This window comes from Aythya marila (assembly GCF_965140915.1).
Source record: "Aythya marila genome assembly, chromosome: 16".
NCBI classification, from domain to species: domain Eukaryota; kingdom Metazoa; phylum Chordata; class Aves; order Anseriformes; family Anatidae; genus Aythya; species Aythya marila.
The window spans coordinates 9,770,847-9,785,586 of record NC_139057.1 but is presented as its reverse complement, the minus strand read 5'-3'; the positions used below and the strand labels follow the sequence as shown (position 1 = coordinate 9,785,586).

The 14,740-nt window shown below is 44.0% G+C and overlaps 1 protein-coding gene across 1 annotated transcript in view; it reads left to right on the top strand.

Annotated features, from left to right (window-relative positions):
* The first annotated feature begins 3,223 nt into the window (after nt 1-3,223).
* Nucleotides 3,224-14,740, top strand: part of CEP250 (centrosomal protein 250) — a 31,002-nt gene continuing 19,485 nt past the window's right edge. Inside the window, 14 exon segments of the mRNA XM_082773164.1 lie at nt 3,224-3,524; nt 4,826-4,894; nt 5,525-5,607; nt 6,900-7,065; nt 7,688-7,794; nt 9,044-9,271; nt 9,879-9,975; nt 10,449-10,547; nt 11,470-11,631; nt 11,939-12,117; nt 12,359-12,541; nt 13,480-13,624; nt 13,915-14,061; nt 14,239-14,469. Of these exon segments, the coding sequence (XP_082629290.1) occupies nt 3,408-3,524; nt 4,826-4,894; nt 5,525-5,607; nt 6,900-7,065; nt 7,688-7,794; nt 9,044-9,271; nt 9,879-9,975; nt 10,449-10,547; nt 11,470-11,631; nt 11,939-12,117; nt 12,359-12,541; nt 13,480-13,624; nt 13,915-14,061; nt 14,239-14,469 (2,013 nt within the window). The 5' untranslated portion in view covers nt 3,224-3,407.

Below are 14,740 nucleotides of genomic sequence, written 5' to 3'. Positions count from 1 at the left end.
AACTGTGCAAACTATTCTCTATCTTTTAAACAGTCTCTCTTGAGATGCTGTCCCTCTAAGTGCTCGGTCACTGCACAGAGCCCCATGGCTCCTAGAGGGGGATCTTGGCCCCAGACAGCACCCATGCAACAGGGTGTCTGACTGTGGCCCTCTGCTAACATGGGGCGACCACACTTAGCTCAGGCTAAGCTCAAGCTTCCCTGGTATCTTCAATATTTAGATGAAAAACCCCTCTCTGCTGCAGGCTTTAGCCCAGCTACAGGACAGTGGAAGAGGATGCTCAAGGCCTGTTATTTCTCACCACTGGCTGAGGACACGTGTATCACTTGAGCAGCTGAGTTCATACCACCCACTCATCTGCCCTGCAGTGGCCCATTCTGTAGGGGCAGCTCCTCCCTCAGTGTGCTGGGGACTTGAAGGAGGGCAGCTCGGGTTTCCACCCCATGGGGTTGCCTCCTGTTCACCAAACCCCGAGGAGCCTGACTACAGAAGCAGTGCCAGCTTCTCAAACAGACTGCTCTGAGAGTTCCTCTGGACATCCTGGATGGGCTGGAGGAAGGGATCACAACAGGAAGCCAAGGAACATTTCACAGATTTAGCCAAATAAACTCCAAAAGTTAAGCCCCACTTGCTGACACATTGCTTTTGCTTATTGAAACCAACTAATTGGTATTTCTGTGAGAACTTGGATTTCTACACCAAAGCTTTTTCAAGAGCAACTTTTAAAAATCTGCAAAGTTAATTTTGGGGAGGAATTCAGCAGCTCTGTCTTTCTTTTTTTGAAAGGAAAGAATTATAGAAAATTAAGAGATGCTGTAGATTAAAAAAAAAAAAAGAAGAAAAAAAAAAGGAAAAAAAAAAAAAAAGACTTGTTTGGGGCTGGAGCAAAACAAAAGTAATAAAATTCCTAATAACAAAGGAAATTGTGGCATAATTTTAAAAAGCCCTAAAATGTCCTAATGATAAATAGGAAATTGCAGTCTGAGGAAAGAATTGTGTCACTGGTTATCAAGACTTGGATAGCCTTTGAACAATGGCAAACTATGGATGAGACAAACCTAGAGAAAAGCCCAGGGGTATTACCCACTACACAGCATCATAGAATATCCTGAGTTGGAAGGGACCCACAAGGATCACAGAATCACAGAACTGTAGGGGTTGGAAGGGACCCTGAGAGATCATCAGGTCCAACCCCCCTGCCAAAGCAGGTTCCCTAGAGCAGGCTGCCCAGGTAGGTGTCCAGACAGGTCTTGAATATCTCCAGAGAAGGAGACTCCACAACCTCCCTGGGCAGCCTGTTCCAGTGCTCCGTCACCCTTCATCATGAAGTTCTTTCACATGTTAGTGCAGAACTTCCTGTGTTCAATTTTATGGCCATTATCCCTTGTCCTGTCCCCACAAACCACTGAAAAGAGGTTGGCCATATCCCTCTGTCTCCCACACTTCAGATATTTATAAACATAGGTAAGATCCCCTCTCAGTCTTCTCTTCTCCAGGCTGAACAGACCCAGGCCTTTTCTCGTAGGAGAGATGCTCCAGGCCTCCCATCTTTGTGGCCCTCTGCTGGACTCTTTCCAGGAGATCCCTGTCTTTTTTGTACTGGGGAGACCGGAACTGGATGTGTCCCACACATCCTGCTTCAAGAGCACTAGCAATAAAAAGTACCTGTTTGCTGCAATGATGGTGGTCAGTCCAGATGGTCAGTCCAATGATGGTAGTCAGTCCAGAAAGCCAGGCAGAGCACAAAAAAAAGGAAACAGCATTTTTGGACGACACTTGGAATCAATTGAAAGACAGTAGTCTTGGGATCTAATTATTCTTAAAAGAAGATAATGAACTAGAAAGAATCACAGGAGGCCTTGTGCAAGAAGTTCACCTGAAACACCACAGGAAGAAGGACCCCAGGCCACTGGGAATCAAGTCCTACAGCAAGAGCCCAGCTGGGACCACAGCATTTTGCTAGCAAGGCTGGAGAACTCCCATTTCCACAGTAGGTACCAGGACAGTGGGACAGGCTGCATGCCTTGGCTGCTGCTCCTGTTGGGGATGGAGCTGACAAACATGGACAGATCCATCTCAGCCTTCACCTGCCCTCCTTTCCTCAGGAGCCTTGGAGTGCTCAGAGCTGCTGTGTCCTGGCACAGCTGGGAGGGACATGCACATGGTTAGAGACATCAAGAGGCTTGCTATGACTTTGAGAGTGAGCCCTTGCAGAGACAGAGGTGTTGTGAGTTCCTTTGAGCTAAGCCCTGGGGACTCCTTTAGCTCTGAAAACATATTACCAATTATTCCTGTCCCTTAAATAATTTACACCGGACACTACTTCTGGCAGAATCTGCATGCCAGTATTTCTCATTTCTGGGAGGCATGGCCACAGGCCTCCATCTTCACGCTTCTGCATATCACTAACAGGAGTGCAACACTTACAGAGCAGCACTTCCATTAAGAAAGACAGAAAAGTTGAGACAGCATAAAATGATCCACATGCCTGGCAGCACTGCTGTATACATAAATATATATGTATTATATATATGTGTATATATAAATAAGGACACCTTATTTGTAGATTGAACTCATTTGTATTTGTAGATTGGACTCATCTAGCTGCAGGTCAAACAAACAAAAATAAAGCATTATTTTCTATTTTTGTCTCACTTGACAAGGATTTATATTTTAAACGAACCCCTGCCACTTCGTGAGAAGCTAGTTTTCAGAACCCGGTTGTTTTCTGAGCCACTCCTAGTTTTCGTCATCGTTTTGACACAAGAACAGGCACAGCACGGGCAGCTCCCTGCCACCTTTTATACCAATGTTGCTCTCCAGCTGGGCAGGCCTCCTCAGCCAGCTGCTGCTATGTCCTCAAACCCTTTTTTGCAACCGTAGCTTCATGAGACACTTCACCCAGTTTTGAATATTTCTGGTTTTGCCTGGATTTCTAACAATCCTCTAGCTATTCATAGCGGTGAATCCACCTCACTATTTAGGTTCCCACTGCATTGAAGGTGACTGTCTAGACACCCTTAACTGCCATGTCAGAAAAACGAGATGCAGCTGGAACTGTGAAATCACGGGTAGCAGCCATGACCTGCTAACTGCTATCTGAAGGGTCTGCTTTTGCTGCGAAAGCTCAGAGAAGCTCTCAGCTCAGCAGCGCCTTCTGCGCGTCCACCCGCCTTGCCCTGCTGCTGTGAGGCCCTGCCCGTGGAGCCGGGGCAGTGCGTGTCGCAGCTCCGCTCCCTCCCGGCCCCGCTGCCCGGGGCGCCTCAGGTCGGTGCCCGCACCCAAACCGCTGCCGGCCCCGGCGGCGGCCACCCCGCGGCCGCCTCAGCCCGGGGCCCGCCAGGCGGGGCGGAGCCGCCCGGGCGGCGGGAGCCGAGGCGGGCAGGGCCGGGCCCGGTGACCGGGGGATGGCGGCCGGGGACGGGGAGGCAACGCGGAGCCAGGCCTCTCTGTGGCGCCGGCTGCAGAGCTCAGAGGAGGCGCAGCAGCGGCAAGCGGTGCTGGTGCGAAAGCTGCAGGAGAAGGTGAGGGGAGGGCGGCGGCGCCTGCCGGGAGCTGCCCGGGGTCGGGCGGGAGCCGCGGTGGGGCCTCCGCGGGCGTGAGGGCGTCGAGCCCGGGGCTGGGGCGAGGCCCCGGAGCCGCCCTGCTCCGCCCGGCCTGGCCCCGCTGCCGGGGAGAGCTCCCGGGAGAGCCGGTGCCCGGCGGGCATCCAGGCCTGAGCTCGGTTAATCGCGGCCCGGCTGCCAGAGAGCGCCCCGGCCTCCCTTGAAGCGCCCTCGAAGCCCTGCTGCTGGCGGTGGCCGAAGGGGTGCTGGCGGGTTTGTGTGGGTGTGCGTGGTTTTAGCCTGGCAGGAGGCTGCGGCGGAGGAAGCTGCTCAGCTGAAGTGCTTGGCAAGGCTGTGGGCAGAACTAACTTTAATTTGCTAAGCATTGAAAGGTAATGCGAATTTGAAAGGCTATTTCTAGTTGTACAGGTATGAAGAAGCCTGATGCTTGAAAGGTAAAGCCTATATGGTTGGGCTGTGTTTGACATGGTGTGGAAATGTCTTTGGAGAGCAAGTGGTAATAGCAAATAAATGATAAAAGCACATTTCTTCCTCCAGGAAGTGAACAGAAGTTCTGATTGTTCCCTTTTAAGTCTTTTCAGTTTCTGTCACTTGCATTTAAATGTTTTCTGAAGGGCTGCTGCTTGTTCACAGTCAGTTGCTGTTCGCAGACCTGTCTGCTCTGAAGTCCCTCCCCTTTATGCAGTCGTTTATCAGTGTTTGCCAAAGCTTTTCTTTCCACTTTGTTTTGCTGTGTAGCAAGAAATAGCATTTTTCTCTGATGAACCTGTATAAGATACTGGTACAAGTATTTGGTTAACAGAAACCTGACTGTTTTTGAGGCATCCTGAGCCACTTTGTAATTTTTTTTCTTCCAAACCTGTAATTAAAAATGATTTTACTAGGATTTTACATTGATTTTGGTGTTGGCAATTCCTTCTGGATTTAATGTGGTTTGGTGAGGTTTAAACAGGATAATCTTCAGTCTGATGGATGGAGTTGGCCTGGCATGGCTGTTTTAAGTTGGTCTCATCATTCTGCTTGTCATCTCACTCTCTCAGGATGAGCAGATAATACTATGCATAAAATAAACCCTTTCTCACTTTTTTAGTATTAGATGAGGTGAAGCTTCCATGTGATAATGATTTCTCTGTATGTCAGCAGTGCTGTGAAATGTACTAGGCTCTGTCTGGAAAGGCTTAGAGAAAACCTAACACAGGAGGAGCTGAGTCTGTTATAAGCTTAATTTCTCTCATCCTAATTCTGTATATCCATCTTAGTTGCTGCAGTATCGGAACTGGTGTCGTGAGTTGGAGCAGCAACTTGAAGCCGGAGGGTTGAGTGGGCAGGTACGTAACACTTGTTAAATCAGATTAAAGACCCCCTAAAACATCAGCAGACGAAAACAAGATTGTCCTGAAAGGAGGATTTAAAGAAGCACTGTAACTTTGACTTTCAGTATTTTGTCCAGTTGCCATTCTTAGAGCACCCTGTAGTCATAGAAATGCCAGTCCGAAAAAAAAAAAAAACATCAAGAAGGATTTTAATTTTGTGAAAGAGTGCTTTATAGTTGGAGTAACATTTGTACTAAGTCTCAGGAGAGGGCTATCCTGCCTGTTACATTATGTCTGTCTCTGAATAAGAATTGGTTGAAACATAGCATCTTGGAAGGCTCTCTGCTTTTCTTTTTGCTTCATGGCTAAAGTAAACCCAGGAAACAAAGATTAGGGGAGTATGTATTTCTAAGCTTCAAGTCTAAGTGAGCACTTGTGGTCATTAGCTGAGAACAGATAGCTGTGAGAGTGTGAAAATGAGGAGGACTACTGACTCTTCCCCTCCCTTCCTCTCTGTATTTGTGACACTAATTCCTGAAAGAAGATACAAGTTCCTGAGATACCAAACAAATGGAGGGGAAACCAATGGATGATAACCATAATGAAGGAAATGCAAGAATTTGACTAAACTTTTCCTTTCTTAAGGGATCCCTTCCAGACAGATGGGAACCCACAGAGGATCACAACCTGGAAAAAGCACTGCTCCAGTTGGAAGAGGAGCAGCGAAGGTAAAAAGGAGGAGCAATAGCACATTCTTGGTGTCTTGGATGCTCAAGGAAGCAAGAGAAATCCTGTCAGTTTGGAAGTGGCTGGACAGGCCATTTTGAAAGGAGAAAGGTCCACAGTCCATTCTGTGGTGCAGTTAATAGTGATGTGTGCTGAATAGCTCTGTTTTCAGTGGGGGTTGGTCATATGACCTCCAAAGGTCCATCTCCAGCCTGAATTTTCTTATTATTCCATAGGTGATCTGCTCAGTAAAGCTCTGCTTTATGTTGGAAATCAAGCCCTAACATCCTAAGGATTTCATGCGGCAGGTGTTTTCCTGTTTGGTTTGGAGTTGTATTTTGTCTGAATAGCATATCCTACTGAAAGACTTTGATATAAGCACAGAACATTTGGCAACACAGGCATCTTCTGTCATATTTTTCTGTGCTTCTCTTTCTCCCTCTGCTCAAGACATGAACGGTGTGAGGTATAAAGTACATCTGTGTGCTGTGTTACCTGTGTTGCAAAGTAAAGTGAGGGAAGCACAACTCCTATTTTTATCCAGAAACTGAACTTTGTTCTTGTTTGCTGGGCAACAGTCTTCAGATTTTGTTCATGAAATAATTTCCGAGTGGGATATATTAGGCTGTGGCCCAAATGTAATTAGCCTGCAGTGTTTGATATTTATATTCATTACAATGAGCATAGTCAAAAGCCTTTTTGTGGGCTACAAATGCACTGCACTTTGGGAACCCTGTAGAAGTTTCTTTCAGTTGAAAGTGTCATTTAAAGCTATTTCCCCTATATATATGGTCTTGGTTTAGTGGTGTGCAGTTTAGTGTATCAACAAGGTGGGGTTTTTACTGCAAGTCCTAGTGTATTGGACGAGGACAGAGAAACTCTTTTTTTAAAAAAAAAAAAAAAAAAAAAGGCGAGCGCAGAAGTACAATCAATATTGCAAGGGAAAGGATATGGAAACTTACAGATGTGAGTGGAAGTAGATAGGTGGTCTGGACAATTGTGCTTCCAGCGGGATGCAGGATGACAGAGCAGAGGAAAGGCAAGACGTTAATGACGTTAGTGGTGAAGTTGAAGAAGAAGGGGAGACTGAAATTGTAGATGGAAGACGAAGACTTAAAATAATAAGAAAAAAATGAGTACCATGACAGAGATGTCTTAGTTATTCCTAGAAAGTACATTTACTATCTTTCAGTTCACCAAGAAAGTCGGTGTTGAGGGAGATGGAAAATTGTGAGGATGTTGCTTGTGGATAGCAGTTGTTCAATGAGCTCATTGCTGTTTCTTCCTTTCTGAGGTGTGAGAACCTGGCAGAAGTGAACACTCTCCTGCGGGAGCACCTGGATAAAGCAAATGAGGTGAATTCAGCTCTTAAAGAAGATGTTGGAAAACTGACAGCAGATTGGATGAGGGCCCGGAACGAACTGGAATTGAAGGAGAGTGAATGGCACAATGAACGTGAGGTAAGGATAGGCTATAGGAATGTCAAAGTGATGATAGACTGGAATGAGAGTACAGTTTACTGCTGACATAGGCAACTTATGATGTAAAAGTTGTTGCTCTATTGAGAATGTGTTGGTGCTGGCTAGCAGAACATGGGTGTGAGGTGGAGGAGTGTGCCTGTTGTTGGACGTTGTAGGGCAGTCATGCATGAACTCCCTTTTTTTTTTTTTTTTTTTTTTAATATTTCTTAAATATCAGCAGTGAAACATAGAGAGGTCTCCATGTTTCCAAATTCAGAGAAGGTCAAGACACGCATCTCTTACCAATAGCCTGTTACAAGAAAATCTCACACTGGAGGGGCTTGTTCTTGTCTTCCTCCACCTGTTAGACTGTTAGACATCTCTGATCGGTATGCTTTGTTGATATCTGCTACAACAGGAGAAGTGTGGATGTTCCCATCTCTGAATTCAGGTATCAGGTCTACTGTGGATGTTTACATGTATGTGGTGCCTATTCAGTCCTTGATGCCCCTGTTGGAATTTTTATTAAAGATTTGATGATGATGGTTGTGCTCTCTCAGATCTAGAAGAATTGTGTAGTAATAGGGAAGGCTGCCATTTCTTTCTGTCTTTGTGTGTTTAGTTTTATGACAGCTACTTAAGGGGTGAGCATAACCGTCTTCTGAGCCTGTGGCGTCAGGTGGTGACCTTCCGCCGTCATTTTGTTGAAATGAAGACCGCCACTGACAGGTGAGAAGAAGTTAAGACTACATCTCTTGGAGAAAAAAATGTAAGCCTCCATTCACATCTGCTTTTGGAACCTTGATGTTGCTTTAGTTACAGCTGAAGATACGATTTGTCCTTTGATAGCCTGAAGCAATGCCATTATGTGTGCTTTACACCTCTTTCAGATTCATTTTGTCTGAGGATGGTTTTCAAATAAAACTGAAGGGCTTTGGCAATGCAGAGGCCCAAGGCCCTAAACAGATGAACTTGACTATGTTGATATTTGGGCTAATACGCCCAAACTCAGATGTATAGGTACACATATACATATGGAAGAGAACGGAGTCACCAAACCTATGCATACAGCAAATAATGCAGTCTTTTCTTTAGAATGATTAAAATCTACCTTAAATCTCACTGGGTTTTTTATCTCACTGATTCTGAAGGAAATATTAATGATTATGTTTTTTTGTTTTTTTCTTTTTATGTCCAGCTTACATTTACTCTGGCCAGTTTGTATTCACTAACACCTGTACCAACACTGTTGAGAGAAAAATAACTTTTCTACCTTGTTACTCCATTTATCCAGTTTATATTGCTTAGTTTGATACCTCTTTATTATTGTTTCGTTTGTTCTTGGACTCACTGAATTTTCTTTCTCACAGTTGCTTTCTATGCAAGCGATAATATTGTAGCCTTGATATTGCATTCTGGTGTAAGCATGCAATTTCAAACTCTGGGTTAATGTCAGACATTTTTCTTATACATTGATAAGCTTTCCTTAATGTGTAGTGTATACCTGACTTACTATTTAATTTGTGCTTTTTTTTGTTAACAGCATTCAAAGATTATTCTTATGCCACCTTTCCAAAATGGTTATTATGTGCATATTTTCATAAGCCTCTTATCAGTCTAAGTGGTGATACTAAAAGGTCACTTAATACTGATATCCTAGGTATAAAAGCTGTGGACCCTGGCAAAATTCCTTACATCTACTAATGGTGTGGATATGTCAATATGATTCAACAAGAACAGCAATTAATAAGAGTAATTAGAAGTCCTTGAAATCTTCTGGCTACACATTTCTTCTTGCCTCTGAGGAAGAAATAGACTCATTCTACAACTATCAAGACAGATCCTAATCCCAGAGTATCAAATGAATGATTTGTCCCTAGCAAAGATGTAATCTGTTGCCTAATTATGTGCTTAAAAAGTGGACTAACTGATAAAAATGGTGGTGCAAACATCAGCTCTTTTCTTTATTCTTCCTCAGAGATTTGTCAGAGCTGAAGGCAGAGCAAATTAGGCTCTCTGGATCCATACTTGTAAACTGCTTCCGTCTAAACTCTGGCATACAGCTCTGGGAGTCCATCACTCTGGGTAGACCTGTCCTAAAGGATCAGGCACAGCAGCAAATGGAAAGGGAAATAAACCAGAAGACTTTGGAAGTGATGTGCTTACAAATCAAGGGTGACCTGGAGAAGAAAGAACTTCAAGATAGGTTAATATATTTTAAGCTTTTGCATTACCAACATTATCTTTTGTGACTGCTGATTCACAGGTTCATGGATAGGCTGTGTTCATGTTGAAAACACATACATTCTCTATAGCCTTATTTTTGACCATAGTCATAATATTGCCTTTAACAACAACAAAAAAAAAAAGGGGGGTGGGGGGGAAGAGGAGAATCTAGCAGTTTAGCAGAAGCCCTTCTCTTCTGAGTAAGAAGACTGGGGGGAGATTGCATATTGTAATGTATTTGCTGTTAACTGGTTCTCGGTGAGAAATTCAGAGCAGTATAAAGAGCACTCTGTCTCTTGTACAGCCCTTTTGCTATCCAGGACTGTGCTCTAGTTGCTGGGAGGAATTTGCAGAGGACTATCATAAGCAATGTAGCACCTCTGTACTGACATTTCTTTGGAAGACCGAGTGCAGAGTCCTTTGGGGCGAGTAGTGCCTTTCTGCAACATACGGTACATGTAGAGATTAAATCTGTCTTTGCTATATTTTCTGGGCTGAACTTTTTCTGCTGTGCTTTTGGGAGCTGCTTATCTCTTTAACAGCTGATGGTGTGCTTTTGGAATGGCACGTGGACCTTCTCTTCTCAGGGTGATGGAGCTCTCAGCCTTGCTTATACAATCTCAGAAGCAGAATGAGGAGAAGGAGAAGACCATGAAAACACTTAACAACACTGTGGAGATTCTAGTATGTTTTACCTTTATCTGGGAAATAGCCCAGTGTCTGCTTGGTCTGAGGTCTTTATTTTACAGCCTTAGCACAAAGAGGTGTGGCTTCCTCAAGAGAAAGTGTAGTAAAGATGCTAGCTGTGCTGAAACAACAGGAACATGTTTGGCACATGTGGAGTCAGTCCAGGTGCAGGCAATGGCAGGGGAGCTACAGACATCTTGGGTGCCTTCCTTAGGGAGGTTTTACTAGTGTACTTTTGCCCCTGACTTGAAGTCTCTAGTGATAAAAGTTACTTGAAATTGACAACTTAGCTGTCTATAGAGTTGCTGATCTTTCTCTTAGTTTTAGCAAAGAAAAAAATGAATAGATTAAGGAAAGTAATATACTAGAATCATTAGGGCTGAGGCTTACAAGCATGATAATACTGCTGAAGATGGGAATGCTCCAGAGGGGAGCTTCTCTTGGACACTCTTTCCTCATTCTATTATCAGGAAGCAAGTCGATTAGAGGTAGAATATGAAGCTTCATTGACTAAAAATGCCAAAGAAGAGAATCTTGCCCTTCAAAAGTTAATCAAAGATATAACTGAGGTGAGTACGAAGTTGGGTCCACATCCTTGTAAATTTGATTTAAAAGTACTTAATGAAGGAAATAGAAAAGCACGGTGAATAGACTCACGTGTTGTATACTGTGTTTGTTCACTGCTGCTGGCTGTTTCATTTTTGTGCCACTTTTTTGATATAAAATCTGACATAAAATGTCAGAGTTGGCTCTCCTGTGACTCTTCACCTGAGTCGCTAGGAATTTCAGTACCTAAGCCTTCACTGTCATGCTAAAGTCTCTCTTGAACTGTGTTTTCTGAGTTGGCTACTTGACATTTGTACTCCAGTGTTGCTTGGAGGCTTCCCAAACCCTCCTAGAGCAATGACTGTGCTGTTCTTCAGATTTTTATAAAAGGTCACTGACTCAATCAATGTGCTTGCCAGCCTTGCTCCTTCACTCTGTCTTCACTGACCATTATCATCACAGAATCTTAACTGTTCCAACTGGTTAGGGGTAACTTTAACGTAGTCCAAAACTTCACCTTGTACAGGAGGTTTAATCATCAGATCTTTTAGACAGCCTCTCACAAAGTCAGTTCTTTCTACTTATTTTAGTCATTTTTTCCTTTTTTGCTGCCTCTCGGAGTAATTGTAAACATTAGCTATTTCATTACTGTTTTCCAGTATTCATCAGCTGTCTTCATCCCTGGGCAATGTTAATGGTTCTTTTCATTGCTATTTCCAGTGTTGATCTGGTGCTTGTATATGTGGTTCTGAGAAGCTGAAGGAGACCAAAATCATTCCCAAGAGCTTTTAAGAAACTGGGCATTCAAGCAGCCTCCAACCACTTCACAATTGTTTCTTCTCTTCTTTTTTATAGCAGCTGTGTTCAGAAATAGAAGTAGAAATAGATAGTAGAAATAGATAAAATAGTTTGAGCAAAGAGTGATGGTTTGATGTGGGCTTTCAGGTGGTGTTAGATGACAGTGACAGCACAGTCAGCCTTGCCTGCACTGACAATTTCCAGCGTCCGGAGTCTAGCAACATCCTTTCTTGTCTGAGCTCTCTTGATGCAGACCATGCCTTTGTATTGGTTCAGGAAGCACTGGCAAGGAGGCGAAGAGCAACACAGGTGAGAATTTCTGGTTGTCATCACCACTGGCCACAGTCTCAGCTGCTCACGCCTCACCTGGCTTCAGACCTTTTTGTTTATTTACCCAGTTTCCTTCTAGCCACCCTACTCTTGCTACTATGTTGCCTTGCCAGTCTCACCAGCTCTGTGTTCCACTGCTTTTCTGTCCTGATCTCCTCCCCCTCATCACAGCTGTTGCCTTCAGGTGAGCTGTCTCTACTTGCTTGTCCTCGAGTTGCTGTATCTGAAGCCATCTTCCCTACTTATTATTGCTTGTTTGTGCTATTTTCCTCCCCATTCCTTACAGGCCTTAAAAGAAGAGCTTTCTGCTAGGCAGGACTCTATAAATTCCCTGCAGCACCAACACAGACAGGAGGAAGAAAAGTGCAAAAAGCTGCAGCAAAGGATTGAGCAACTGGAAGAGGAAAGTAAGATGTCAAGCAGCCAACAGCAGCACCTTCAGTCCCTGGTAGAATCGCTCAAAAGGTGTGTGTTTCATCCTCCTCCTGTGTTTTACAGACAATCTGTTTCCAGCTCTGGGAGTTCTAAGGTGTGATGGTCAAAGAACTCTCCTTCCCTGCCTTAAGTTCTCCTTCCCTCCACGGTTATCTTGTGAGGAGAAGAGCATGTCCCTCCTTATCTTGCTCCTCGCAACTCCATCCTAGAATTATGAAAATGGGATCAGTGGTTGTGCAGGTCTCCTCATTCTTTTAACTTGTCTCTGCAGTGACTGTGCAAACCTAGAGAAAACCAGGAGAGAGTTACAGCAACAGCTAGACGAAAGTGAGCAAGAAGCCTCGCGTCTGCGTCGAAGTAATACTGAACTGCAGCTGAAGGAAGATTCAGCCCAAGGGGAAAAGCTGGAGCAGCAACAAGCAATGGAGAGAGTATGTCATGACCAGGACCTCCTGTGAGTGTTAAAGCTTTCTCTGGGCAGGGCTGAGCATTTGCCAGAGTTTTAGGAGATCTCTTTGCCCACGACAAAGGAATGAATTTCTTGTGCTTATCATCTGTAGCATAGAAAATTGAGGGAGTACATGGGCAGGTCTGGGTACCTACTGACATACAGCACAGCTGCCTCCATGTCCTTTCTTTCTGACCCTTTAAAAAAATCTTTCCAAACCTGACCGGGGTGGTTGATGACAGGCATAAACTAAAACAGATATTCAGACTGGATTTAAATGACAAAAACAAACAACGTGACAGTCACAACATATCTGAGCAACCAGTTCTACTGTGTGAAGGTTCCACTCCTGAGAATTTAAAAAATGCAACTGGATAGAGCCTTGAGCAACATGGACTGATCCCATAGCTGACCCTGCTTTGAGCTGAAGATTGGGCTGGTAACCTCCTGGGGTCCCTTCCAGCCTGAATTGCTCTATATAGTCCTATGATCATTAGTTTGAAAATTCATATACATCCCCTCCCCAAAAAGATTGCAAGCTCTTCCAGTGCTGAAGGTAAGAACAGTTTGGGGAAATATTATGTAAACCCCAAAAAAGTATCTTACCCAGAGAAGAACTTTGCTGTCTTCTGTCCATTGTATCAAAAAGGAGAGAGGTAACTAACAGGCAGGAAGCTGTTAGGATAAGAGTTACCAAACTTTTTGGAAATGTACTGTGATTTTTGAAAACTTTTTTTAACTTTCTTACTGATGAACATTTCACCTACATCAGTGAGAAAGAGTGGCACAGCTCTAGTCAGAAAAACCCAGCATTCTTCAAGTGTAAATAGAAAGTTGGTGGAAATCCTTCAAACTGTTGTAACTGGGGTTTAGTATGTAGTCTTTGTTTTGGAAATTATAATGTTTTTGTCACTAAAAACATGTTTACCTTTCCCCTTCTCAAGTCTGAAGGACTTAGCTGCACTTGAAGCAAAACATTCATTATTACAGAGTGAGTTGGTAGTCACAAGAGAGATGCTGGAGGAATCACACCTTCAGAGGGATCTGCTGAAGCAAGAGAAACACGAGCTTACAATGGCACTGGAAAAGGTATGGCCACTCTTTCCTAGGTAGCACTTGTGGGAGAAGGGGTTCTGATAGCAAGACCATCACAGATGCTGTTTCTGGCAGTAGAAGTGAGGGAAAAATGGTGTTATCCTTCTTGGACAATGCTGTGTTCCATACAGATTCTGCGGTGGATTTAATCCTCACGTACTTATTGGAAAGGTTTAACTGGGAGTACATCAGGCTTGTCAGAGATGCAAAGGGGATCTGGAGTTGCTGCTTAAAGTCAGGGATATTCCTGTCTTTGTTTTCATGTTGTTCGTTTGTCTCTCCAGGCAGAGCAGTCAGTAGCAGAGTTGACAGGGGCTCAGAATAAGCAGAGTTCTGAAATAGCTGATCTACATGTTGCCACAGCAAAGATGAGCAGTATTAATGAAGCTCTTGCATTGGATAAAGTGCAACTGAACAAGCTTGTGTTGCAGGTGAGCAGAGTTTCCAAGGATTCTGCCAGGTGATTGTCTCCAGCTGCTGTTTCTTTTCAGACTTGTGCTTCAGACAGGATGACTGTCTGAATATCGAGAAGTGTTATTTTTCTGTCCAGACTTTATGCAGAGTAAATCTCGCTGTATCTTGTTTCCTCTCTGCTTCCATGACTGTAGCTGGAACAAGAGACTGAAGTTCTGTCAGGTAAAGTGGATGAGATGGAGAGAGCAAAGACCTCTGTACAGGAGAAGATGAGCTCTTACAAAAGAACAAACGAAGAGCTTTGCGCAGAGAAATCCCACCTGGAGCAGCTGCTAAAGAAAGCAGAGGAGCAACAGGAGGGGCTGCAGGTGCAACTGAGAATACTGACAGAGGAGAAGGAAGAAACCCAGGAAAAACTCAACCAGGTAAGACAAAAAAACAGGTTCTTCTGACATTTGGCTGCTTGGCTCAGGGAAGCTGTGTCTTTGATATTTCAGTGCTTTTGTCAACAAGATGCTTGGTAGCACCAGAGATCAGAAAACTCTCTTCCTTTTAGAAATGGTTTGGTGGCTTGCAGAGATTGTAGTTCTGGGGGATTGATCTGTCTTTTGCTTCTACAGCATATTTTAAACTGTCTGCTTTGGCCTGTTTTTTTGCTTTTGATAAATTTCATAGAAATTACTTTTGTTGCCTGTG